The sequence below is a fragment of the Galendromus occidentalis genome, unplaced genomic scaffold (assembly GCF_000255335.2).
Source record: "Galendromus occidentalis unplaced genomic scaffold, Mocc_1.1 scf7180000077250, whole genome shotgun sequence".
Classification (NCBI taxonomy): Eukaryota; Metazoa; Arthropoda; class Arachnida; order Mesostigmata; family Phytoseiidae; genus Galendromus; species Galendromus occidentalis.
The window spans coordinates 3954-31295 of record NW_003805238.1 but is presented as its reverse complement, the minus strand read 5'-3'; the positions used below and the strand labels follow the sequence as shown (position 1 = coordinate 31295).

The window sequence follows — 27342 nt, the reverse complement described above, 5'->3', positions numbered from 1 at the left end:
GAGAGAATTCCCGGTAAAGCGCGACCGTGAAGATCGATTACATATGGACAAATAGCGGATGAGCGAGTGATAAGTAGATCGTTTAACATCTCACTCCCAACTCGTCGGCGGTGAGCGTTGACAGGACCCGTAGGAATCTGAAGAAATAAACATCGAGGTCTTCCCCCCAGAGAAAAGCCCCCTCTCCAACCCGTCTCCCCGAGGGGAGCGAGGCTTTTCCCCGCCTGAAAATCACCCTTGAGGTTCCGTTTCGCGACCGGTATTTCTTCCTGGATGCTGTCGGCAAGGTAGCTATGGCTGAGCGGGCAAGCATATGGTCTGTTTGTATGTTGGATTGTTGTATCCGACAGGAAAAGAACTCAATGTAACCTTGCGTGCGAAAAACAGGAGCGCAGAGGAGCCAGGCGACGACGAGAATGGCCGCCTCGGCTGCAGGCCGGCAGACCGACCGACGAATTGGCGGAATGACAATGCAGCCAACCTCAACCTTCTGGTGTTACTGACGGCAATGAAAGCGGCTCGAGGATTAGCCCGAGATGGCTGAGATACGGGATTAGACGAACCAAAGGTAGCTGGTTGGTCGGCTGGCTGGCTGGCTGGCTGGCCGACTGACTGGGTAGGTAGGTAGGGGGAGGGAATGAGGGAGACGCACACAACATACTCGCACCACGCCTCTTCAAATTGGATACAACTAGCGAAGCCAGCCAGCCAGCGAACCAACCAAGCAACCAGTCACTCAGTCAGTCGAGCAAGCAAGCAAGCGGCTCGCTCACTGTGCCTCTTGAACCGCACCATCCTGCGGGGCTTGACTCGAGTTCGCCCTGGTTTGACGCTCCTTCCATGACAAACATTGATCGCTCGTTTGAGGGACGGAGCCGGAAGCGATTCGACGCGATTCCTAAAGAACGCGAACGAGTCCAGACCGCAGCGGCTTTGGAAGTCTCTTCGATCCCGCAATGCGGAGTGAAGATTGATTTTTGCTTTCCCCCTCTTGCCCCGCCCCTCGACCCGGAAACGGAACTTCCTTTGCGTGGGGTCTCGACTCCATCGGAGATATCGATCCATGTATCTATACATTGAAGACGAGACTCCAACAATGAATGATCATATGAGGGCCCAACGGAGGATCTCGGACGGCCTGTAGTGAAGTTCCAATGGAGCATCGGATACAGAGCCTGTTGCCGAGCAGCGAATCGGAACCCCGGAGGGAGTGCGACTGAAGCAGCCGCGGACCGGTCGACCGACCGATCGGCAAGCGGAGGATAGGCTTTCCGACACAAAAAACGGATTTAGACTTCGCCCATAGCCTGAATACAATGCAGCGGAGCTTAGAGCCAGAAATGGATATCCATCCATACATCTATGTCGCTCCGTGTGTCCTCTGTGCGAGTGATTTCGCGGACGGGTCGCGGCCGACCAAGTTCACAGAGATCGGCATTTGGTCTTTCGGAGGGCGTGATGCATTCACGAAGAAAGGACAGACACTTGCTCGCGTCCAATCAAACGCTAGCGAGCAATAATTGATGTCGATCGCGGTGCAGTTGCGAATCGTAAATTCGAAGTCCGATACATACGTATCGTCGAACATCGATGACCACTTGTCAACAGCCTCACGACAATGAATAATCAATTTCATTGCTCAGAACCTCGAGAGTCTGACGTCGGATGGTGAGCAAAAAGTTCAATATAGGATAGACCGAACCGCAGTTGTCGCGAACGACGTTTTCGCAGCCGGACCGTCGCGGTAGAGAAACGTGACACTGTGGTCGAGCGGTGGATTACTAAGCTTTGTCGGAGTTGACCAGATTACGTTGCTGTCTTCCTCCCCTCTGCATTGGCGATAGTCCTGGTGAAGATGATGACGGCGACGACGTCAACGAAGACCTCATAGTCGACGATGACGACAGCTAGCTGCTCCAGATCACGTGGCTGGCGTGTGAAAAATCATCCAATATATCGTCCATGTACGGCCGCTGTCGGAGTCACTTACATGGAAAACGTTTGGAGCTATCGTTTAGTTGCTCCTACATCGGCATGTCGCCGTCTATCTGCTCTTCCTCCTCTTATGCTCGTCTCTCTCCTCCTGTCGCAGGCGGACGAGCCGAAAGCGAATTTATCGTTCTTAAGGACATCACTCTTAGCGAATCTGCCCGTTGGTCCGGCCAGGGTTTCGCTGACCTGTCGCTTAGGAGTTCCGCGGAATAGTGCGAAGCACGCTTCCCTTTCTTGAGGCTCCGAAGATCGGATCAATGAATCATAGTTAAAGTTCAGCTGACGAAGTCGGAGATGATCCGAATGACGTTCGAACTTCAGGGGAACCCTTCCATGCGCTAATCGAGACCATTACCGAATGCGCAAGGCTGTCCTCGCGGTGGAGTCATCACAATCGCCGATACTCCTCTCCATTCGAGCGAGTGGTCCGAAATTTCATGGAACGTTCCGATAATACGCTCAGAGAAAATCGTCCCACGTACTTCATCGCCTTGGGCTCGGTCACTTCATACAGCCATTTCCGAGATGTAGCGTAAGAAGAAGTGCATTATCGGAAGTTGCTTCTTCTTCTTCTTCCGATCCACCTGCGAGACAGCCCACGATATGATTTATTTCGGGAATGAGAGGAATATCATTTATCGTTGTATTGATAATGAAAGATAAACATGACAATAACAGTTATCAGTGGAACGAAGACGGCTAGGTGGTAAGAATCTGGCGAGCAGCGATTCTTAGGCTGTAAACAGACAGCTCCGACACTGGTTCGAGATAACGCCGGCGGGGCGGCTCCGCACCAGCAAGTATGTTCTCCCTTGATAAGACATTTGCCCTTTCCTACTCCTAGGAACCCAGTCGATGTATCCTCGTTCTCCTCGGTTCCACCTCCAGCGTTCGCTACCCTGGTTTTCGCACGCAGACACTCTTTTCGGCAACTTCTTCCTTCTCTGGCCAAATATTGACGAAACTCCTCCTCGTCAAGTTGACACAACTGCGAAGCGAACGGTTTCCCTCGACTCGACTGTCGGCGAGCGAAGCGCCGCCGCTCCCCTTCTCGCAACACAGCTCTTGACTGAGGATTCATATTTCGAACAACTTCAAGGGAAAACATTTCACATCCCAAATGACGATGACGGTCAACGGCTCCCCGAAATTCTTCGGTGGTGGGAGCTTCACCTGGGATCCACGGACCAGATTCATCGAACGCTCGAGGGAGTCTCATTCGAGCTCAATTCTGTTGGAGAATATCCCGGGTTGGCGCGGCGTCTCGCAGAATTCGGGAAAAAATACGGGAGAGTATCCGGAAACGGAATTTTCGTGTGCCTCAGTCGCCTCGCGAAGACTCCGTTCCCGTTGAGAGCCACGCTCGCGCGATTTCCCCGCTCGTTGACGATACGAGCTCGGAACTGACTCCATCGGAGAGAGAACGCCACCCGACCAACTTGCAAGTCAGCCATCTAGTCAACCAGTGAGCCCTATGGCAGGCCGTCCTCTCGGAGCCGGGCTTAGCCTCTAGAGTGGGATTACGGATTAGATTATTATTATCCTTATGCAAGAGTAGCGGATCCGATGACCGAGCTATCTGGCGAGGACGGTACCGACCAATCTATGTATCTGTCCCCCTCCCACCTACTGGAGTTTTTTTTCTTGCTTTGCCTGAATCTACCACAAAATCAATCGGCGTAAGCCTTCCTGTTGACTCGACTGGTGCAGCTTCGTGGGTCAATACCCGTACGGGAAAGATATCCGTCCGAATACACAACGAAAATTCCCCGACGCTCGACTCTCACGTTTCCCTGGGAGCTCAGAATCACCGTTCCGCAAAGAGGTCGAGGCTCCCTCACCGATTCCCATAGCCCTCTCAGGGATGCTTGTCGCATCCTCGGCCACCGGATAGCCGCGGCCTGGAAGCTGCAGCATCGCGGAGGAGGCTTGACAGGAAGAGAAGTGCACAGTTCTCTGATGGATGCCTTGAGGGAAGTGGGTGTAGGAATAAACGAATGTATGAAAAGCCCAACAGGACCACCTGTCAGCGCGGGAGCCAGCTGAGAGTGTGCCTTCTAGCCGAGCCGGCAGGTTGTCATCGAAATGTCACAGTGTCCCGCTGCGATCCGTAAACACAATTAGCCGAATCTCTGCTCGCTTCGTCATATCGGTATTTATAGTTCCAGTATCCCCATCCTGATGTCAAAGATAGCGACGGCCTCATCCTCGGAAAGTCTGCTGGCCCGAGCCCGACGACTATCTCGACGAAACAGGTAACTTTCCTGACGAGACTTCTATTCGAACAGGGATGTCCCACCAAGGATCCATACTCAGTGTTCTCGCCGGCCTCGTATCGGTTCTCACCTCGGAGTTGTACGATTTACATCGAACACATTGCTAATGGCGCTCCGTGAGAACGGTGGAACGTTCCATCGGACGCTTGCACGTGCCGGGCTGCTGTTTCGCAGCTGTAAGAAATTCCCTAGTTGGTTGGGTGTCACATTTCGCGTGTCTCAGAACGAGCGCGCTCGCCCGCCCCCCTCCCGCGTGTGTCAAGGTGTCTACTTTCATTCACCGCGCAACACCTTCGGTCCCACGATGGTCTCGAATAACAGTGTTCGGACAAAGTCGAAGCTTGTTGCGTATCGGACCGAAATTCGAAGTCGGTGAAACAGCTCCGGATGGAGTCTGCTGGAGCATCCATGGCGGGAAACTCCGCTTACTCGCAACTCGCGGCGTAGAACCATCGGACGTCGCATCTTTCGTCTCGGTCGGCGCTACCTCGGGAGTTTCGCGGTCGGAGGATCCCGGGAGAATTTCGTTCCTTTGGCGGTCTGGGACGATTATCTCTAATATTATCATTAGCTCGTTTCGGCGGCCGAAGATCTCGTCCGCGGCCTGTATGCCTGCATGTTCCCTCGTTACAGGTTCTCCGTTTGGCTTTCACTCACTGTCACTCATAGGAGTTGGCACTACAGAGAATGACGTATAACTCTCATATCGTTTAATCCCGGGCCCCTTTCCGTCGGTCGGTCTACGCGCTCCAGTCGACCGAATTGCTTCGCGGCTTGGTCATGGATGCGGTACTTCAAGCACCTCAAGTACCAATACCCCCCGCGGACAGACTGACATAATTAGCATGGCACAGGAAAAGCCGAGCTAATCTAGGATTAGGTGGCATGACAGTCGTCGTCTCCTCCGACCAGGGCCATGTTAATCCAGACCGAGTAGGTCTCCGCGATGCCTGCCCGTATGCCCGGCCGACTGTCCGTCCTTTCGACTGGTTGCGCTCTCGCTGTATCAGTTTTTTGTCATTTTTCCTCAAAACGCGGATTATTATCATCTACATTCTGACTCGTATGAGAGTGAAAGGCGTTCAGGGGGGGGGCCTCGCTCGACGACCTCGAACGAATGCTCGGCGCTACAAAAACCGCAAACGTTTGTCGACGGGGGTAAATTGTCAACCGTAAAAAAAATACATTGGATTAGTCGATTCGATTCATTCCGCCGTTCTGTCCTAATTCTTTCGACACCCTGAACATCACAACATTGGTGCCGCGACATTGTTAGTCGCTGCAGCCGCCGCCAACGACGCCTTGTCGCTGGCGTTCGTTCTTCTTCTTCAGACACCCTAATCCGAGATACGCAATTGCTATTTCCAATCGGCGACCCTCGGCCGCTTTGTCCGGTCGGCCAACCGGTCGATCGGTCGCTCGCGGGGACCCCAACCAGAATCGATCACCTTATTTATCGTCTGATGCCCACCCAGTCATCCACCGAGACGGAACAGGCTGAGGGGAGAGCATTTCCTTGAAGGATGAAACCGAAGTTGAGCTGGGATAGGAGAATTTCTTCCCCATCTCTGGTTCTTTCCCTTCCTCTGGGATGGGTCAGGAATGAATCCGCACATCAATCCACTCGAGTCCACACGAACCCGTGCCCTCAAGGGATCTCGAGACTCAAAACCAATGGTCCCGGAAGCGCCATGTCCTCTCCGAAGGTCCAGAGTCGTCCAGCAGAACACGGTACCACCATATGTAGGACCTCGACCAGGGAGATTTCTTCACGCTAAAAACACAGCAAGAAGGGAGGAACGGAATAAGGGAGAGGTGAGTTTTCCTTTGAAGGCAGACGACCCAGACACCGAGGCCCTTAGCATCGGGAAGAGGTCTAGTTGGAGAAGCGCTTGTTAGAAGGGAGATGTGGACCGAGCGACCGATCGACCGAACGACAGACCGGGAGGGAAGAGCCCACACGCGACCCCGCAGGACCCTGGAGCAAGCCCGACGAGCGAACGAACGAAGGAACCAACCAACCGACAGATCCAATGAATCAGCCGAAGTACGGAGGAGGTCTGCCAATTAATTGGCCTGACTCTAGTGAAGCGAACATGGAAGCGGTGATGGGACCCGTGGAAAAAATCGCTTCTAGTTTGTGCTGCTACTACAAAGAGCGACGGGTGGAAGAACGGACGGAAGGACGGACGGACGGACGGACAGGCTCACAGTCAGTCGGGCAAGCGGGCGGGCGGGCGGTAATAAACGACGCCAGCCAGGCATAGTGGAGGGAGGTACAGCTGCTTGCCCACCTTCTCTTGCAGCTGCCAAGCCAGCCAGACAGGCGAGCTTGCCGGTACGCACTTGGTGCTACCGCTGCTGACGGTGGCCCGGTTGTCTTCTTTTTGTTCCCTATAGTAATCCGCTTTGCGTTCCCGCTCGAATGTACTCTCTCGGAGAGCGGACGCTCTCGTCCGTCATCGTGCTTGTTCTTGTACTTTCGCCGAACTAGTGAAATAATGAGCCTCTGGATGGCTGCTCTGACGACGTCGAGGCTGGCCGGAGCAACCACCGATTCGACAACAACAGTTCATCATCTTAGACAGTCGGAAGCTGCGACTGTCTCCAAGACGATCTCGGATACTCCTGATTTGGAGATCGTTTGCGTCCTCACGCCTCCGTGACCTTGTCCACCGAGCGAGTCCGAGCCGGATCGTAACCCATCCGTCTTCCTGAGGGGATCCGAGGCTCGGCATGGCCCCGTGGTCCGTGATGGCTCGCATCTCGTCGAGGCGCCTATGCATGATGAATGATGACGCCTTCTTTTTCAGGAATTTTCCTGTCTCCCTGGTTGAGTTTCGTCGGTAGGAGATTTTTGGAAAAACAAACGTCTCGGGGAATCTGACGGGGAGAGGCGAAAGACGAGAGGAAGGAAGCGATGCTAGAGAAAACAATGGGAAAAACGCGGGAGAAAAGTAAGAATTTCCCCAAAAGGGGTAAAAGCCTTCTTATGTTCCGAAGCGACAATACACAGTTGCGCAGCCAGTCTGCCTCCTTCCTCCTCGGCCGCCGGCGGGTGTATGGAAACGGGGAGGGAGTTCGCAGCGCACTGTGCTGGAGCAGGGTGACCCGGCAAATCGAGGGGCCGAGAATCGGAAGCATTGCGCGAGGGAGGCAGGAAGGGGGCAGGCGAAATGGGCAGGCACCGGTAGGGGGTTCCTAAGCCTCCTCCTTCTCCTCGGAACGCAGCCAGCCAGCCAGCTCGCTAGGTTGACGGTGGCTGGTGGTGGTAGTCGCGGTGGGGACGGTAGTGGTGGTGGGCTATAAGCTGCTGCTGCCGCCGCCGTCGCTGCCGCCGGGAACCCTAAAAGGGTCTGCCCGCCTGCCTACTTGCCATCTTGCCTGCCCGCCCGCTTGTTCGCGTCCTCATTCGTTGGCTCGTTCGCCCCGCAGCGCATTCACTCAGCGAGACCGACCGAGACCCACCGAAATGCCCCCTCCTCGAGCAGAAATGGACAGCAGCCCATGGAACCGCTGGGGAACATCCTGGCTGGTGCGCTGGCTGGGAGCTGCGAGAGGATGGATGGATGTGCTGCTAAGAGGGCATTAAAACAAAAAGAGCGCGCGGTCTCTCCAACTCGTCCGGAAAAACGAAGAGTTTTCAGCGAGCACAGAATTCGGCACAACTCTCGGATGCCTTTCTCAAGGGTTAGGGCGACGAGCTCGCATATCCTTCAGAGAAGGGGAAGAAACAAATGCGCCGCTGAAGACAGAACTAATTCTCATCGGTGCGCTACCTTTCAGCCATGAGCTCCTTTGCTCCTCTTTGGATGAATTATGCAGCCCGTCGGAGTTTCGCTCCAAGGCGCTCTCAAACTGAGTGAGTGTTCACCTTTATACTCAGAATCTCCCCTGAAACGGAGTTCGCTCGGAAGGACGACGGATCAGCTGCTTGCATAACTTGCTCTTTTTTCCGGCTGCGTGCAACTCAGGGAGAAGTATTCCTTGTGTAGAGAAGCCTGAGCATGTGGAAAATACGAGAATGCATATTCGATCAAGGAGACGTCTGTCTGTTATTCTGCCTTCACCACTTGACCGTAGACTGAGCGTCCGAGAAGAAGGACGATCGGTCGGTCGGTCGAGCAGCTCGCTACTCGGAAGCTTATGTGTCCAAGTGAACAACTGGTTAGTGGATAGAAATTCGTAGTTCGAACCGATGTTTACAATACAGTCTTGAGGCTAGACGGATGACAAAAGAAAATCTTAACGGCCAAGATATGAATATCAGTGACGAGAACAATGGTTCCTGAACGAGCCTGGCGACTGGCCGGACTGGCTCCAATGAAATCTCAATCGATGTCACAATGCGGACCACCCGAAAGACTGTGGGTTCTCGTCAAAACTGACACCTCCATCACACGCCATACACCCAAACATCAGCCAGCTACGGAATGGATCGAGAAAAGCAGACCACCACGGCCGCAATATTTGCTTACAAATCAAAACATCCTACTCGATCCGCAGGCATTCCCGTTCGTCTCAGCCAGCGCTTCCTTCCTGCGCGGAAATTCATCGACGAAATAGGTACCTAGCTCCGTGCCCCCAAATGAGTCGGATATCAATCACCTGGAAAAGTATTGCAGGGCTGGAAAGTCTCTCCCGGGTGGATGTCTCGTGGAACACCGGATCCCACACCCGGGGCTCGCCACGAAGCCACCAGTCAGTCGACAGAGACTTCGCTCATTAGAGTAGCGAAAAGCGGCCCCCCGCCCTAGGACTCATTATCCAGCTTGCGGTAAGTCGCGGTGGGATGAGCTTCTGTTTGCCTGAATGCCCACAGCATTTGTCTCGCAATCGGTATGGTTCGTCAAAAAGCGGCATCTTACTGTCTTGAGCTCACAGTGGTCGATATTCCCTCGCGTTCGAAGGCATGCTCATTGCTCGACTGACTGAGAGTGACCGACTGGCTGGCCTGCTTGCCGCTCACTCGCTCGCTCGCCGACCCGCTCGCTCGTCCTTGTGTACAGGAATGTGATGTATGCGTTGAGATTAGCCCAAGATTAGGCTGCTCGTCTTCTTGTTGCGGATTATAAATAAGTAACTCATGTGGATGTCTTCTTCTTTTTCTACTAAATTGACAAGTAGTGTCTGAGCTCGTGTGGCTATCCACTTTCTCTCTCGCTCGTCCTAATAGCGCATTTAGATGCGTCTCGCTTCAAGCAATCGATCGTGCGCACGCGCTCCAAAGCCGCGCCGCCGAACTCTTTTCCCTGACAAGGCGGAGCCTGTTCCAAGATTTAAGCTCGAATCCTCGAGCTCGGTCTGGCGTCCTCGCTGAAATTATTTATAGAAACAATTTTTTATGGCGAGGGATCCAGTCCCGCGAGGGATATTTTCCAGGCGGTCTCGGCAGAAGTCCCAGAATGTGTCGATGAGCTCACTGAGGGCTCCCCTGCTTTGATGCGCTGATAAGGCGGTGATCTTTCGGGGCAAAATCGAAGATGGAGAATGCTGTCTCTTGATGGCCAGCCAGCCTGCCGGCCGGCTCCGTTCAAAAGATCGATGCTTCCTGTGCCGGTCCGCTGATTGAAGATTGAGACTGAAGTCTATACTAGGCGGGTGATTCGTCAAATCATCACGTTTTTCGTTACCTTTTCCTCTCGACGACGACGGCGATGGACGGCGATGAACGGCGAGCGAGGGAAGGCATGGCACGAATCCTGGTCTGGCTGTGCTACGGCTACCGAAATCTTCGTTTCGCATTTTTCTGTTTTTGAGCTCCGCTCAATCATCGACGAAGGCGCGCCGATTTTTCAGCGAGATACGTGCGGAAAAGAAACGTTGCCTGTTTTTCGCCGAGGCAGTGAGCACAGCGGTTTCCCTCCCGTCCACCTGAGAAATGTGAACAGGTTAGCTAATTTCATTCATCAATGAAATGCCTAATTATCGCAGGGTCCCATACCGACTCCAGCTTGTCAGAAAGAGGAGCTCGCACGTGCTTCACATGTCTATTCGCAATGGTGTCTCAATATCCCGTCATCCGGGTGTGATGTCCGAAGAAAAGCGAGATGGACAACAGGCTATCGGGAAGGAAGGAGAAATATAATGAAAAAAAAGCGAGCGCGAGTGTGGATGTGACATGTGCTGTCCTCGTTGAGCGAGCACTGTTTGGTGCTCATTGTCGAAGAGGGCCGGAGTCCGTCGTGCACATGAAGTCCGATTGTTGTAGAGCTGAGTCTCCCTGTCATCTAGTGGCTTTCATAAATGAAACATCAAGCTAATATGTCAAAACGTCGACGATGAGACGTGGCGACCTGAATGCCACCTCAACGGCACGATCATGAATCAGGTCGTCGTTCGGAATGACATGCCGGATCTGTTTTCGACGCCTACGGGAACACGATTCCCCTCTCTTTTCGCCGGATAGCGGGGAGCTGCACCTCAATGCTGGAGCATCGGATCGCACGCTCTCGGGCTCCGCACAAATATAGAGAACCTGGAGATCAATCGATATGTACCTGAGAATCGGCACGGGCGGAATCCTGAGGGAAGCGGTTGACATTCCACCAACTGTAATCGAAGGAATCAGCATACGACGAGCTTCGGAATGTTCTCTCAAGGGTCCTCGACACTCGGCTGTCTCACCGGGTTGCAGTCAAATAAGGCTTTCGCTCCCTAGGACGGTCGCGACGCTCTCCGAAGCTTCAGCGACTCAGCACCCACTTCTTCAACATTGCTGAGTTCCCCCAACCCGACTTCAAAGTCTCCAACAGCCGTTCGGGAAGGAAGGATTCACGATTCACGCCTGTCGGATATGTAACACCTACTTGAGCTCGTCACTCTACGAGAATCTATGAGGTGCATACGCTCCGTTGAGCAGCGAATCGCTGACCATTCCTTCAGAGCAAAGTCCTTCCCCGATACCGTACGGTCTTTGTCTTTCCTTTCGCATGTAGAGACGTTGGATTCCCCCTCAATCACGGAGCAGCCCTGGAGGAACTCAATCGAAATATCGCTAGAAACCGAGTTAGGAAGTCGATCGCTCCCTCAAATGACCGCTTAGATAGCGTGTTTGCCTGAATGCTTAGTCAGGATAGAAAGTGCTTCCGGCATCAAGAGACCGCATGGCTTATCCGGATAGGCAGCTAAGCCGAGTGTAAAGCCGCCGCGACTACTACGGCCACCGGTGGTCGGAGTGGCTACGGGATCGTGGCATGTGCCTGAGAGGTGGCGTTTTCGGAATAATGTAAATCCATCGGAGAGTGTATTTAGAGTACGGAGGGATAAATGGAGAGTTTGCCGCCTCCAGAACGGACGGACGCATGGACAGGAGGAGAAATCGGTGGTAGAGGCAAATTGCTCGAGCTCGCTCACAATGGCCAACAGATTGGGCTTGGCGAAGATCCAGCGACCATCCTCGAACGGCTTAAGCAATACAATTCGACATCGACGGAGATCATGCAGTCGAATTTGAGTCAGGCCAGGCGGCGGCAGGGAAGAGCCGAAGAAAAAGAAGAATTTTCGGGTTTCTCATTCTGAAGTTCGCATGGGCTTAGTCCGTCAACAGCCACCTGCATTTGCGTCTTCTTAGGAGGAGATCTATGACACACACAAGCGCCAGATGTGAATTCAGTTGACTTCTATCGTAAGCGCATGGTCAGCTTAATCCGTAAGTCGGTTTTTGTTGTTAAAGCAACCAAAATGTTAAGCTCCGAGGAATCCAATGCCAGATTGCCACTGCTTGAACAAATTGCTACGAGGCCCTTCTTCTCTTTCGGTAAGTCAGTCAGTCAGCCGGCCGGTCAGCCAACCTGCCCACCCGCCCGCCTGCTATTCGACTGATCCGCGAACTTACCGGTGGCGATTAGCTTGACCGTGAAAGGGCGACATTCAACTTCATTAACTTGAGTGACTGGGCAAGATCTCCTAATTATTTTCGGTCGCCAGGCTCGGAGTCGAGCTCCGATTCCACGTTCGATATCTCTCGCTATGAGTTATGGTCCCGACCCGGAAACTCGGTGGCTGACAATCAAGGAGCATGGAAGCAAGATCGCATTGCGGTTCGGCTGACGAGCGCTCCCAGGGAGCTCTGTCGTGCCTCCTGGACACGTGATCCCGGTTTGGATGTGTCGCTTAGACTTCAGCGCGACTTCGTGAACGGCATCCAAGAAATGCATCCTCGCTACCGCAGCTGTGGAGTCGTCGGTCGATTTCCGAAGTCAGTCAGCTCATTTTTCTCTCGATCGACTGCGAACAGCGACGCTGTTTGCACTGAGCACCCCCGATCGATACACCTTATGACAGCAGACGCGACCCCCGCGCTTTGAACTACGTAACCCCGTTGTCGCTGTAGATTTTCTCTGGCTTCTTGCGATCGTTGCTCTCCTCTCTCTCTCGCCCGAAATCCGCACCTGATGGCATTCCTTCGAGGCGATGTCACACCTGCGCGCGTCGTCCTGCATTCGTCCGTACGTCCATCCGTCAATTGCGCGGATAGCCCAGTTCTCCGAGTCGGTTTACGAACCTATGTGCACCGAGCCCTGTTTGCTCAGACTCACGCCCGCTAACCACCCAGGGCATTATCATCGACTAACCCATTTATGGACTTCTTTCGTGGAATTCGCTCCCATCCGTCTGCTCGCTGCGACATTACCGTCTGGATCAGGACTCGATTGCTCACTTCTGAGCAGAGGGTCTCAATTCGGAGCGATCTCAATCATTCTTCAATTCATCATTCCTCGTTTTGCGAACGGAAAGGAGATCCATCGCCATCATCGGCTCCCAGGGAAAATACGTCCGTGTCGGGAGCCCATATGCTCACGATCGGGGTTCTTCCCGGCATGATCGTGCGAGATCCGTCGGGACTCTTCCCGAAACTAGCTCCGCGAGCCAATTACGGGCGTTGAGTTCCTCCCTCCAATCGGAGCCGATATCCTACCCGGAGGATGGAAGATGGAAAAGTTTCGTTGCGAAGAAGCTAATGACATATTTGGATATCACGGGGATGGATGCGTGAGGTGTCTGATCTGAGTCATCGTTGCTAACGGGAGGCCACAGCGATGCTGCCGAGGCTGCGGAGAGCCAATATTTGCTCGAACCTCCACAGGTGCTGAGGGCGATGTCCACGTTCCCACCCAGCTTTCACAGACAATCTCGAAAAAAGAAAAGTCAAGTCTTTTCTTTCACAGAGCTTCGCGAACTTGCATCAACAGCGCGTCGGAACGAGGGAACGAAGGCACACTTATGAAACAACCGCAATTTTGGCTGAGTGAGCGCTCGACAGCCGGCGGAGCTCGAGCCGCAGCCGCGGAGCATCTCGGGGGTGAAGTCGCTTCTCCAATAATTGCTCACGATCTCGATACACTGTTGATCAGGCTTCTCGCGCTCCGATATCTCTTGGGAGAAGAATTCTGATATCTCGCGTCCGTATCGACGGGACTACGCAGTCGCTACAAATCGGTACATTCGATCGGGGTTGAAGTCAGATCTCTCTCTGAATATTAGCCTGCAGACAGATTGGTCTCCGTCCACGTCTTTGCCCAGCTGTGAATTCCGCGAAAATTGTCTACCCCTCTCACCCCCGTGAATGTCTATGTATCGGTCTACGGGTTGGGCTTGTGTTGACTTTTTTCTGTTAGTTTTAAAGGGGACATGAAAGACGGGGGTGCTAGCCGATGCTAGCGAGGAATCTTGTTATTGTACGCGCCCATGTTTTTTCGGCCGGCGCATGCTGAAGCCTCCCAGACCCCCGCGCCTCCGGAGCCCAATGTGCCCTCGGCTGTCGGGCATGTCAGCACTTTCTAGAGCCCCTCGAACGAGGATTTTCCCCTTCCGTCGAAACTATGCTTCACTGGAAATATACGATTCGATACTGCACGCTGGCCGCTGACGTGATTAATGTTTTCATTCGACAGGGCGACTTTCTGTCGTGCGTCGCAGAGTCGTGCCGCTGCTGATTCGATTCGGCCGCCGCTCGCCCCATTGGTCCTCCCCAGAGCTCGACAAATTAGAACGTAATAATCTGCTCTAGCCTGGATTATGGTTTATACACATTGTATTGGCATATCCGGATATGTCGAGTGTGCATGACACCATACAGTCGAGAGCGATCACGGACAGCAGGAGCGAGGCAGCGGGAGCGAGCCAAGAGCCGAATCGAGGCTTAGCGCTAGCCTAGATCTCAATAAGCATTGGCGAATAGAAATTTCCGAGGGACAATGTTTAGCTAGATTAGCCGATGTTGTTGCTTCGCATGGTGCTGATGACACGGTCACAGCCGAATGGCACATGCGTCGCTCGCATACGTACAAAACAAGACGACGGACCAGCGGAACCGCGCGGCCGATCTACGAGAGATGTCTGCGCACTTCGGACGAATGAGCCCGCAACCGATTAACTGTTTCTGTTGTACAAGGATTTCGACGGGTTTAAGTTAAGCCGATCTAGGCTCTACCTCTCAGGATGAGAAGTCAGTCACACCACGCGCGCACACTCGTCCTTCCTCACACACACACACTCGAGCTTCACGGAGGACGTCAACAGCAAGGGTTTGTTTGCAAGTAAACAATGTCTGCAAGCGGCGCTCCAACATCGACGATCTTGAGACGCCGATAGTCGCCGCGAGCGACGACCTAGATGAACATATAAGAGCGTCTTCTGAATGCGGGAAGCTGCGGTGTGCATGTGTTTCCTCATGAAATGACTTCCTCATCCACCGTCGCGCGCTCCCCTCCTTAGGGGAATCGCGGATTCAGAGCCCATTGTGAGACGTTCTATTTTTCAGAAGGATCCGAACTTTCGGCGCAGATCGGCGTCGCGCCGAGCTTTGTTTCAATCAATCGGGTGATTTCATCACCGTCTACTAAAACCCATTCACTGGGTATGTTTCTCTGCCTTCAACAATCGACATCGCTCGCACTCCCTCCGACTCCATTCATCATGGACAGCCCATGATGACATTCAGACTCATATCGGGCGTAGGGAGACTCAATTGCTCGGAAAGCCTCACGTGTCTGACTGCCTCAGAAATTGTAGATGAGTCCCAACCTCCGATGAAGTCTCTCGATTTTACATAAATTATCCTCACACAAAAACATTGCAACGAATTTCTACGAGAATTCACTCGCTACAACGAGTTTTCATACCATGAACGCGTGGATGGCATCACCTGCGCGGCGTTGAAGCGGCGCGGCGGAGGCTCGATCAGGCGCTGATTCCAAGAGCATAATCCATTCTTGTTGACCATCGTGAGCAATGCTCGATCCGGGTGCTTCGGAACGCGCTATTTTGAGGACGTCTGGCCGATCTCTTGATTTTTCCGGTTCGTATGAGGCGAGGCATGGGAATGAAGACAGGAAGCCTCTCCTACTCAATCTAGAGTTTCCCCATTACTACGTGGAGTCTCGCGGTTCCCATCGAGTCGGCTCCTACGAGGTTTCACTGTACATAAAGTTCCGGAAATTCCGTGCTGTAACGTTGAGACGTCGAGTCGGCAGTATCAATGTCTCGGATAATCCTTGCCTCAAGCCGCCTCGCAAACTCTGATGACGCAAACTCCAGCTCGGAGGCTTTTTTCTTTTCAAACTGCGCTCGGAACCCTTGGGCGGCTTTGGACGGATTAGCGAGGTCGAAGGGGTTTGAGGTGTTTGAGTGGAGCAGAACGGCACTGCTTGGGCTATCGAGCATTCAGAGGCGAAGCGGGAGTAGACGGAAGTGCTCTCCCGAACAATGCGGAAACGAAAAAAGATTCTATATCTCTCGGACAGGATAGAATTCGCATACGATGTATCGAGCACGCCCATTGTCTCCTGAGCGATCTTTGAGGCATGCCGCCACCGCCTGCGACACAGCCACCTCGTAGTCGGCTACCTTAGCCTTCGGTCGCTTCGGTCGTTCGACCGTCAGTCGGTGAGCTAGGCAAGATTCTTGAGATGCCTCGATTTGGACCAGCGATTTGGGGCATCTCTCGGATCGCTAAGCCGGAATGGAGGCGGTTTGTTCGATTGCGTCGCATCACTGCTGTCAATTCAACCGGTTCAAAGCTCGAATTCCTCTAATCGAGGGCAAGCTTATGTAATTAGAGAATCTGTAATCCGAGCACCAGCCTCACGGAGCGTCAAAATTTCCGCATGCAGGACTTCTGCCACATCTGCCGTGAATGATTTTGCGTGAATTTGTCCCCACGCGACGATGACGACACCCGAGGATTCCCGGGACGGGGTGCAGAAGTGTAACTCGCGACTTCCCCCGGATGCGTGGTCTACGACCTTTATCGTAATCGGAGTGGACGTTCGCTCTCGAAGACGACTATTCTTGTGCGGCTCCCCTCTCCGGGATAGGAGGATTCGCGCGCGGAAAGGCCGTAGCACCGGCGACCGGCTCAGCCCAAGCGCGTCACGTTGGAGGGCGGACAGAAATGACCAAGGAGCCTGAGAGAGTTGTACGGGCAGAGTTTTTTAGACTCCGAGAAGGAGAAGGATCGTTCATCGTGAGAGCTCGGATGAAGCATGCCTGCGGACAGCCCGCGGATGATCGGTATAACTTCGTTCGACCAAACACGCTAATTTTTCGGGGGAGAGTCTTCGCGCAATCGGATGGGGTTTTCAAAAACCATAGAACCAAGATTGGCTAAGCCTTCTCTATAGACCATAAGTTTTCCTCGCCCTCGTGCGTATCTTTCGGCTTTCCCAGCTCTTTTCCTCTATGGTCGAAAACAGCCCTTCTTTCGACAGGACGAGTTTCTCCCGGTCGACAATACAGATGTCGATGAGGATTTGGTTCACAGTTTAAATAGTGGCTTAACAGCCTATTCGCAGGTTTAGTAGTTGGGCGTCCTTCAGAAGATCTGCGGCCTGAAAGTTCTCCGACGAGCATTGTGGGGCGCGAGCGGAGTTGATCCGGAGTTAAGCCAGATCATCCACGTCTCTATCTCGAATTACAAAATCGTCAATCCTGTATCAATTGTTGGAGCATCAACATCCCGTTAAAGCTCTGAATGAGATAGAGCCGTGAAGCTTCCCTGAATAAACTCAACGCCAGTCATCAATGACCTAATCGGCGTCGATTGAAAAATCCGCCACCGACATATAATAAGAGTTTCGGATCATAAGGAGAGACTTGATCGAATCGCCCGGAGAATTCCGATTTGGAATTGGTGCATCGTATGGCAGCGGGGTTGCCCGTGAGCATTCGACTTTGAACAGAAAACGGAAAGAGATTAAGGAGTCAAGACGGAGAGAAATTATTCATTTGTAGGATATTCGTGCTGAAAATGAATCCGAGCGAGCCCCTGTGGTCAACCCGTGTCCGAATGTCCTACCAGACCGGTTGGACCGGGACTCTGAGTTCCCGTCTAATTCTTCGGGCAGGATCAGAAATGGTCATTTCATCCAGAACGTGGGCATCTCGAGTCGTATCGTACGTAGACGTGACATTAGTTCAATGGAGGATCCCATCGCTAGGAGTCGAACTTCCCCTGCGTGAGAGTTGCTCCAAGAGTTGTCTCAATGAATTTCGAAGATACTCCAAGGATACACAATTGTATCTCAAAGGGAGTGTCTGCTCCGGGTGTGAATCCTGGATACGCGTTACTCCAGTTGCTCGTTTTGGAGGGCTTCGAGGCTCGCTAGCTGGCTGGCTGATTCGCCATCGCGGTGGCTGGGTAGCTCTTGAAGCTGCTAGTGTCGGTAGCTGTGCGGCCGATGCCACGTCCCTCTCCCTCATGGGTGCTCCGCCCCACATTGACCCCTCCATAGGCGGTGCTTTGAGCTAAAAGCCTTCCTTCTCACGGCTTCATCTCACATTCAGTCTGAGCAGTCGTTCCGAGCATTCACGAGCGTACTTCGTTTCTTCAAAGGAGATTATTATCATCATCATCACCTCTTCATTGATTCGAGCGAATTCCCCGAGGTGATTCTGATGGTTGCGGTTTGAAGCAGAAGTGATAAGTTCTCAAGTGTTCCGTCGCCAGACACGGTTCAACGCACAGGTATTGCGTGCTCATACGTTCGGCAGCTCGAAGATCCAACCTATTGTTGCTCCGCTCTTGGAAAACCCGAACCTTGAGGTGAGTCTTCCTCTAAGTAGAGCCTCGATGTTGACTTCAGGGGATTACTAATCCCCCCATAGTCTCATCTAATCCCTAGATACTCTGGAGATTTCGAAATGCAGCCGGCGAGAATAGAAACTTCAGCGACTAATTGGAGACATTCCATTCGACTGACGTTCCCCTTTAGGAGAGACCCTCCGAGGAATTGTTCTTCGCTAGCCTGACATTCTGTTCCTTTTCTATTCACTTCTTATTTTTCATTTACTTATGGTTCATCTTCCCCATTCAATCCTTTTCTATTCACGTCTGGATGGCGATTCGCCACATGAATTTCCCTTATTATCGAGTGAGTCTAGTGACATGTCGGACCTCTCGATCCGATCCCTTCTTTAAGGTAACGTTCGAGGATTCTCTTATGGCGTCCCGTCGAGGAGGACTTTCAGTAGTTTATGTGTATAGTCGTCCCTGTGCGATTCGGGGCTGTCTCCTCTGCATTTCTTAGTGATCTCGACGAAACTCTGCCGGTCACTCCCTTCATTTTGTCACTGCTGTCAACTCCCGCAGACGCCCGCATGAGGAAATGTTTTCTCAGTTCCGAATGTTTGGGATCAATCAATACTTCCTGTAAGTCGGGAAGCCCTTGGTGATGCCCCGCTGATCTTATCCTTTCATTTTCAGCAATAATGTCGCTATACAGCTACACATCGAATTCACCTTTATCTCCGCCCTCTTCGCCCCCGTGTTTAAAAGGGGGTCTCCCCGCAACGAGCTCAGTTGCGACGACTCCTGTGGCCCCGGTCGCGGCATCGTACCCCACTCCCAACTTCTACGCACATCCAGCTCCTAGCTCATACAGTAAGTTGAGTTTTCCAACCTCCATATATACCCCAAAAAAAGTTATCATCCCCATCGAAGAGGTCGTGCAATGAGTCCCGCAGCCGTTGAGAAAGTTCGATGTGGGAGATTCGGAAAACTCCTCATTAAGTCGGCCTTCCGTCTCCGAGACTCCGTTATTAAATAGGGGGGATGACAAGGGCTCTGAGCAGGCGCCACGGCGACGCCCCGACCCAGAGCCGAGGGTTCTCCCATAATGGGCTCGATGATTCGAGGTCTCCTCGATCTCCCCTGTCTCTCGTCCCCCTCACATGTATGAGTATGTGTGCATATGCGTACGAATGCGTATATAAGTTACAGCGCCCATTCGTCCGTTCGTTGTAACCCATGGGTTTCTGGGCCTCCCGATTCCTCCGGTGAGGTTCGCCGTCGGCGCGGCTCCCCTCGATCAGTTAATCCTCAAGTTCTTATCCTCGCCAGAGGATTATGAGCTCGGCTGGCTGGCTCATTGGTTGGCTGCCTGCCTGCCTGACTCGCTACCATGAATAGCTCTCGTCGTACCCAAGAAGAGTAGCCGTCTGTGGAAAGAGTGCTGTGGACAAGTTTGCAGCGCATGACTGTACCATTCGGACTCAGACATCGTTCGCTCCGGGTGCCTGAAGCCAGTGAAACGAATTCGATATTGTGCAGTGTTGTTCGTTCGGCGAGGTTCCGTGTTCACAACAAGGTTTTCCCGGTCTGAACCTCCGGACATTGGCCAGAGCTTCGAGTCTCCGCAGGATGCGATTGCGATGAGCTCGCTCATTATGAATGATCCCTACTGGATGCGTCTATGTAAAGAAATTCGTTCGAGGCGACGAGGAAATTTTCGAGAGGACTCTCGTCGATCGCCCTATATCTGACCCGGTCCCTTTTCCGATTCACAGCAACCCCAAACCACAACAAATGGAACTCTCACATTGCAATGGCTGAATCCTGGTTCACCTCCAGTGCGAATGCGCTAAATGGTAAGAGCTCTTCATCTTCTTTATCGCTTCTCTGTTCATAGCCAGAGAATTGGTCATCACAAGCACTTGGGTTCCACTGGTCTGCGTCGTGGGGTGTACGCTCATGCATAATGATGCAACCATCGGGAGGCTTTCGATTGTTGTTTTGTTGGGCGCAAGATCCGTTTCCACAGTGATTAACTCACTCTGTCGGCGTCTCATTGACCAGTCGGTCGGCAGTCGTTTTGTGATTGTATAGTTAGAAGGAACCGAGAGCGTGAAGTCCCATCGTGTGTACCTCAATCGAGTGGGCTCGAGTGAGATCTGCACCGCTCCCATTGTGGGGGGACATAGGCGACTCGACAACAATGATGCCGCGCACTGTTGCATGCATGCCGCTAAGATGGGCGCTTGAAACGCGCATTCTGCAACGAGCGGTACACTTTTTGCACAAACAGGCGTTCCGCCTGAGCACCGATGGGAGAACTCGTCTCTACTCCTTTCAACAATTCCTTCCTTTCCCCCGAGCCAGCTCGTCGGAAAATGCGCTCCTCGGAGCTGAGTAAGGCCGTGAGACATCACATGGTGTTCTGACTTCCGTCTCCTTCTCGATTCGATGGAAGTAGGGGAAGCTCGAGAAATCCGTTCCATCCCTGTGTTGTGTTTGATCTGCGTAGTCTCGAATTCCATCGCACTTCATCGATCATCATCTCTATCAGTCCGCAATCTCGCTCCGCGCTCGAAGCGCCTCGAGCGCTTCAGTGCGGAACGACATCGGTGTCTCAGAGTAGAATGCTGTCGATTGAGTTGGGCGGTCGGTTTGTCGCCGATTCGTATGATCCTCACGAGCTCACTATGAACTAAGTGCTCCTCTTCACATTTTACGACGACGACGCCGACAACGACGACGATCCAGAACACAATGCTGTCTCAACACTGGCCACGGCTGCTGGGCGGCACTTATATGTTCTATCTGTGTCGGCGGGTCGGCGGGCGTCGTCAGACTTGTTATAAACACGATAGGTCTAGACACCTAGCACTCGGCGATCGAACAAATGCTTTCATTCAAATGTAAAGCGACCAGATCTCACGAGCACACTCCTCAGCCCGATTGAAACCCGATAGGGTTTAGGAATAGTTGCACAAATCGTCGCTCACATATGAATGACAACGGTGATGATCGTGCTGCTGGGTGGCGATACCCCACGAGACTAATGAAATTCATCGTTTGAATAAATTGCAGGCTCTGCGGCCATGGCAGGAATCGCAGGCGGCATTCGCAAGCAACGCCGAGAACGCACAACCTTCACGAGGCCTCAACTCGAACTGCTGGAATCTTTGTTCCTCAAAACTCGTTATCCGGATGTGTTCATGCGCGAAGAAGTCGCGATGAAGATAAATCTCCCGGAAAGTCGCGTCCAGGTCTGGTTCAAGAACCGGAGAGCGAAAATGCGTCAGCAGAACGCAACGGCGAAGGCTAACGCGTCCGCAGCGGCAATCGCATCGAATTCCGTTTCGTCGTCTTCCTCCTCCTCTTCGTCGTCGTCATCGTCGCAGTCGAATTCAGCGCACGCGAAGGATTCCGTAATCAAGAAAGAGAAACAATCAAAACCTCAGCTACAGCAGCAAAATATCCACTTCAGTGGCAATGTCCCGCCGACGAAAAACTGTTCACCTTCTCCCCCTGCGCTTCCCGTGAATATCTCATCGCACGCGAGCAACATGTATTCATTTTGGAACCCAACGCCGGGAGATTACCCGCGAGCGTATAATGGCGCGGTAGATTTCTATAATCAGCACTACCATAGCGGACAAAGCCCCTATGCGCCTGTCGCGTACCAAATGGACTTCGTTCCTTCGCCACCCTACACCCCCCTAACGGCAGATCGCGGCGTGGACGCGGCGCATCCATTTTCACCCGCTTGGTGATCTGGGACTGTTCGAGGCGAGGTTTCAAGTCAAACAAAAGAGATTAAGAAGACTCCTTTCAAGCCCTTGTATATTATCCCAATAAAAGATCTTCTGAACGTTATCCAGAAAGTGACTGTACAAATCATTTCATTGCATTGAGTATCCGGCTCCGGAAGATGTCCTCGCCCAATATTCAAGCCTCTCGGAATGCGTCCGGAATCTGAGCTGAACCCCACTGGAATCTCTGAAAAGAACAGAGGCGGTGAAACACCCGGAATTCGAATTCAAAGAGCCCACTTGGATAATCACGGTCGACTCGAAGTCGGAGCCTCGTTCAGGAATTTCGAAATCACGAGACTCGAGACCTCTGGACGGGGGTTGCTTTCGGAGCGTCGTCCCGATGCATGAGGCGATCGGGTGATGGGGCTGAAAACACCTTACACTCTTCTTCGAGCTGCTCATAATCGAACGGTCGGTACCGCGATTTGAGGATTTGTGTTTAAAACTCAGCGGGACTTATCGTCAGGCCCTAGATGTGATCATCACTCGGACATCTGTGAGCAACGCGTGTTTAGCTAGAGCGAGGCCACACACGAACATATCAGAACACGCGGAGTAGTGACAATAGTCAACAGTAACGAAAGAAAGAAGATTACAGCAGTGAGTCTGTAGACACAAGAAACGTGCCGCTCCAAGAATTCTGCGGCACTCCACCAAAGCCGGATTCGAATCGTGTAGGTCTTCACTCAATTTGAATTCAGCGGAAACAAGGCCAGTCGAGGACAACAATCTCGGCAGATATTCTGAGACTCCGGAATCGAGCAGCGCTCGATTCTCGTCGTGGAATAGCATGTGCTGCACTGAAATTTTTTCCAATACCATGCAGATTTTTCTTTTGAAAACACTACACATCGGAATCCTCGTCACTCACCACGAAGAATGCGGCGAGGTAGATTATATATTATATATGTGCGAACTGGGTTGGGAACACCGCGTCGAAGCTCGGACGTAGTTTTCAGGATCACCGGAAGCTCTTCCTGATCATGTCTGCGATGCCTCCGACATGAAATATTTACCCGCGAAGAAAGCGATTGCCGCGATGCCGATCATGACTACGCAGCGCGTGCAGACAGAGCCTCGCCTTGTGCATTTCTGAAAAGCGAAATAATTTTCAGCTCCGCGCGTCATTTCTGTAGCCTACCACTCCTTCCGAATCGGGGCATGAAATTCCAGATCCGCGGAGGTATATCGGACGATCTCGACGAGACGGGCTCTCGTTCGGGGAAAGTCGGCGGTGACGGAATTCGGAATCCTGAGCGGACAATCTCGCTCGATTCGCTAACCTCTTCGAAGTCGATCGAATCAATCGCCCCAGTATTTGCGCGGAGCTTTGCCCGGTTCCGCTGTTTCTCTTCCTGTCGCTCTCGCACAGAGGAGCGACATTCCTGCAAGTCATCACGAATTTTAAAATTTCGCGGAACATTGCTCCAACACTAAGGCATCTGTTGATGGATGGGGACCGATGATGACTCTCCACGAGAAGCATTCTGCTTCGTATGCTCGTCGACGGGGTCTGACTCCGTCTCCAATATTTACTCCTCCATCGATGCCACTTTACCTCTGCTAATGTCGGGAACAGCTCACAGAACGTGGGATCCGACAGATTAAATTTGAGGCTCTTCTCTGCGAGTAGCCTTTTTCTGTCGTCGGTTGATTGGACGGATCCCGCCGTCCGCGTCCTCTCTGCCATGAAGCTTTGAAGGCCCAGAAGGATTGCCCCCGCGTTCCACGTGGGATTCCAAGTTTCCGGATGGAAGTCACTGATCGAGAGGCACAAGCGGGTTCCGGTTTTGAACCTGGAACGCGGGTGGTGATTCCAGAGTCTTCCATTACAAGTATCATATATCGTTGAGCGTTTCGGGGGAACCGACGAAAATTCTATCAACGGCTTTGAGGAGGTATCCTCTCAAAATACCTTCCATTCGGCGTAAGCATCATGATTGACGGAGGCTTGAAGGGAAACTCTTCCGGGAAAATTAGTTTTCCGTGATAGATACCGTCTGAAAAGAGAACTTGTTCAGTTCGTTGAATTCGTTATGCTCATTCTGAGCGGAAGTCGACGGATTGCTTCCTCATATATTGTCTTGACGCACATCCTCAACTTACTCTCGAAGGGCGTTCCGGGCGTGCCGAGAATCACGTAGTGCCTGGAATTCCATCGAGCAGAGCATGTAGAACAATGCATTGTGAACTCCGGGTACGGAAGGAGGCGGGAACAGGATGAAAAAAACTTACCATTCGAGGATATTTTCCGGGAGGGGTTGGACCACAATAAAAGGAAGCGGGTCCCGCAGAATACGGATATAGTCTCGTTTGAGACGGAGCGTTGCCTTATCGGACATCATAAACGGCTGCAAGGAATCCAAGGTCGAACAGCTCGTGGATGTTCCAGAGTACTAGCAGGTCGTCTCTGGCCTAATCTTGCTGAGCGCCGGATGCTGGACTCAGAACGCTGAAGTGCTGAGCGGAAGATTTCAGCTCGAGTCTTAGCAGAGCTCGCGTATCAGACAGACTCCGTGCAGGGTGCTATCCGTTTGTGAGGGGAGTATGCAAGAAACGGAGCGATCCGGGCCTCCCCTTCCTCTCGCATTTGTTCATGGAGATGGTCCCAAGACAATCTGATCTCGAGGAATGATTCATCATCCATTTGTCTGAAGCTTTGGGTGCGAAGTATACGGAAATCGATCGTATTCGCAAGCTCTGTTGCTAGCCTAGGGTCGATCGTGATGCTGCTACCTCATTTCAGCGCAGCTTCCGAGAACGGTGTACACCCGGCATCCTGAAACCCGTCAGCTGGGGGACAGGCGGTCGAGCCGACCGCGAACTCACCGCCCTACGCATGAGAGACTTGCTTGAGGTCATCGAGACCCCACTCAGTCAGTCGAAGGTGCTTCTGGAGCAAATCCGCTGTCTGTTAATCGAACGACAAGCTGTATCCATGGGCCGCTGATCGCAGCGCGACCGCGACACGGTAACCAGCCTGGGGAAAGGATGGATTGATTGCAATCATACTTCAATCACAAGAGTAACGTTCATGTGCGCGAGGAAATCTTTGGTTGCGCTCGAAGACTTGCGAGGAAACGCGCTCCGAAGGCGAAAATGCCTGTCGATTCAGTCTCATCCGTTCAGTCCTCGCGAGTTCTCAGACTGACTGCTCGTGGGAACAAGCTTCCCAGCGATGAATCCAAAGGTTGCACCTCATCCCTGACTCCCACGTCTAGCTCCTTCTGCTCATCGCTGCCATGACCGCAGACTCGGCGGGGAGACGTACGTGAGCTCTGATGCCCGCTCTCCAGGTAGACACCGTGCGCGACCGATGTGCAGCAAAATTATTGCGGTAGAACAGTGTCTGAGAAATGCGATTGGTGCAATCGGTGGGTCGCAGGGATTCGAATCAGTGACCTACACGTTTGCCACTCTCCCAGGACAATGATCCTAATTCCTTGCCACAGCGCTATCCAGTTCTCCGGGGTGGTTTCGATTCCCGTCCTCTCACTCGCGCGCGGTCGGGAGCCGGGAAACGCTTGGATAATACTGATAAGTCTCTGCCCATCGCTGCGAGGCATCGGGGAATCGGAAGCATAATGTGTGCCAAACTCAAGACGCCGAATGCTCTGAAACAGCGGCAGTTCTATTATACGCTGTCCGGGAGCTTCGACGCTGCCGACGGACTTCGACGAGTCGACTTGGACAAAGGAGAATCTCTATTCCAGACTGTCTATATACCGAACGCGTTCATCGTCAAAGAATCCGATCAATTATCATTCGCAGTTACACGCAGTTCCAAAACCCAAGCGTGAAATGAGCTGCCTCTGGTGCGCCAGAGATGGAGGCCGTCGTCGCAAACCCAGGTATCACCATGCAGTTGGCCGGTGTAGCCTATCCGAGAAAGGGACGATTTGATCTGTCTTCTACTATCAAAATTACCTCTTAACTCGATGGGTATCTATCGTCCCAATAGCATCAATGAGGAACCATGACAAATACCTGAATAGGTCGAGCGCTTAGCGATAGAGAGATTCTCCAGGATTGCACCGAATATGTATTTGATACGTCTCATTATTGCCCGCTTGCGCTTCCAGACTCGTCATCGGGAGAGAGGAATTTTTCGAAAAGAAAATGAATGCTCGCAAGACTTCAACGAACCTGTATCGAGCGGGACCCCGAGGTCCGAGAGCCGGAGTTCTCGAGATAGATAGACCGGAGCCATCGGTCTCCGATTGATTCCCGATCATTCCAACGAGGTCAAGATACACATTCAAAGCTGCTTAGGCGCATGCACTCTACCAGATTGACGTGTTCCCCTAGTAATCGTTCTTTTCAGCACTCATGAAGCCCTTCGACTAATTCTCTCCACATGATGTCACGTTGTGCTCTAATCGTAAGGGCACTAGCCCTCAGCCCACGGAGAATGACTTCGGCTATTGGAGCAGCGTATTCTGAAGGGATTGAGAAGCAATATAAATGGCGACGCTCCGACTTCGTGTCTTTCAGCGAGCGTACCAATCGGTGAATCCCAGCCTCTCTGTAGAAGCTCGCTGATTTCCGTCCCGAACGGAGCAGTGAGCGTCGAAGGCTGAAGGCTCTCGAAAATGCTCTCTCATGTAGGCTCTTCGTCCTGATCGGCTTGCCAGGATGCCCATTAACCCCTTCTCCAAATAATGCCAAGTGGCCAAGGTCTCACTTTGGCGCTCAACTGTAGGCAACCCCGATTGGACATTCTCAACGAGTGGGTGGAAGCAATTTTCATTGGACCACTATAGTAATTTGTCTCCACAGGTCGCGAACTTCCGCTTTTCGATCGCGGACGGCGCTTTCCCGCGGATCCGATCCGAGCTTGGAACTCCAAAAGCCCCCTTCGTGGCTCATCGGAGAACATATCGGGAGCCTGATCCAAGGAAGAGACAGATATATATTCGAACGCACGATGTGTCCCATGTTCCACTCTATGACGAAATCTCTGTCGTGAGTCGTGATTTCCTTACCATCGCTTCTTTCCAATGGTGTCTATATATAGCTGACAAGGGAGGTACCAGAACTGCCCCCTCGCGATTTCGAAGGGATAGAGCGGGATTTGAAGGTCGACTCGAGTCTAGAAAAACGCCATGTCCTTGCGGCAGGTGGGCCTTTTTGAACGAATAACTCGACCACCTTCATTCTTGGTTTTCTATTGAAAATAGCCTATTTTCCATAGATTTTCTCTATAAGCTGCCTCAAAACTCAAACCGCTGTCATGGAAGCTGTATGAATGAGC

The 27342-nt window shown here is 52.5% G+C and overlaps 2 protein-coding genes across 2 annotated transcripts; one reads left to right on the top strand and one right to left on the bottom strand.

The window, feature by feature from the left end:
* Positions 1-19941: 19941 nt before the first annotated feature.
* Positions 19942-22046, top strand: LOC100905672 (homeobox protein OTX1). The gene is made up of 2 exons (XM_003742003.1): positions 19942-20138; positions 21361-22046. Exons 1-2 carry the CDS (start codon positions 20096-20098, stop codon positions 22044-22046), a joined length of 729 nt encoding a protein of 242 aa, XP_003742051.1. The 5' UTR covers positions 19942-20095.
* Positions 22047-22142: 96 nt separating this feature from the next.
* Positions 22143-24430, bottom strand: LOC100905527 (ubiquitin-conjugating enzyme E2 J2-like). Its single transcript, XM_003742002.2, has 7 exons — positions 24324-24430; positions 24195-24235; positions 24004-24088; positions 23647-23884; positions 23372-23473; positions 22960-23180; positions 22143-22272 (listed from the first exon to the last, which is right to left on the bottom strand). Exons 1-6 carry the CDS (start codon positions 24428-24430, stop codon positions 23070-23072), a joined length of 684 nt encoding a protein of 227 aa, XP_003742050.2. The 3' UTR covers positions 22143-22272; positions 22960-23069.
* Between the last annotated feature and the right edge of the window lie 2912 nt (positions 24431-27342).

Excerpts from the sequence above, each read along its gene's own strand:
- LOC100905672 (XM_003742003.1), top strand. The coding sequence starts at position 20,096 with ATGGCTGAATCCTGGTTCACCTCCAGTGCGAATGCGCTAAATG. Across the intron at positions 20,139-21,360 it reads CAGTGCGAATGCGCTAAATG|GCTCTGCGGCCATGGCAGGA; the intron begins GTAAGAGCTCTT and ends AATAAATTGCAG.
- LOC100905527 (XM_003742002.2), bottom strand. The coding sequence starts at position 24,430 with ATGTCCGATAAGGCAACGCTCCGTCTCAAACGAGACTATATCCGTATT. Across the intron at positions 24,089-24,194 it reads GCCCGGAACGCCCTTCGAGA|ACGGTATCTATCACGGAAAA; the intron begins GTAAGTTGAGGA and ends TTCTCTTTTCAG. Across the intron at positions 23,885-24,003 it reads ATGCTTACGCCGAATGGAAG|GTTCAAAACCGGAACCCGCT; the intron begins GTATTTTGAGAG and ends CCCGCGTTCCAG.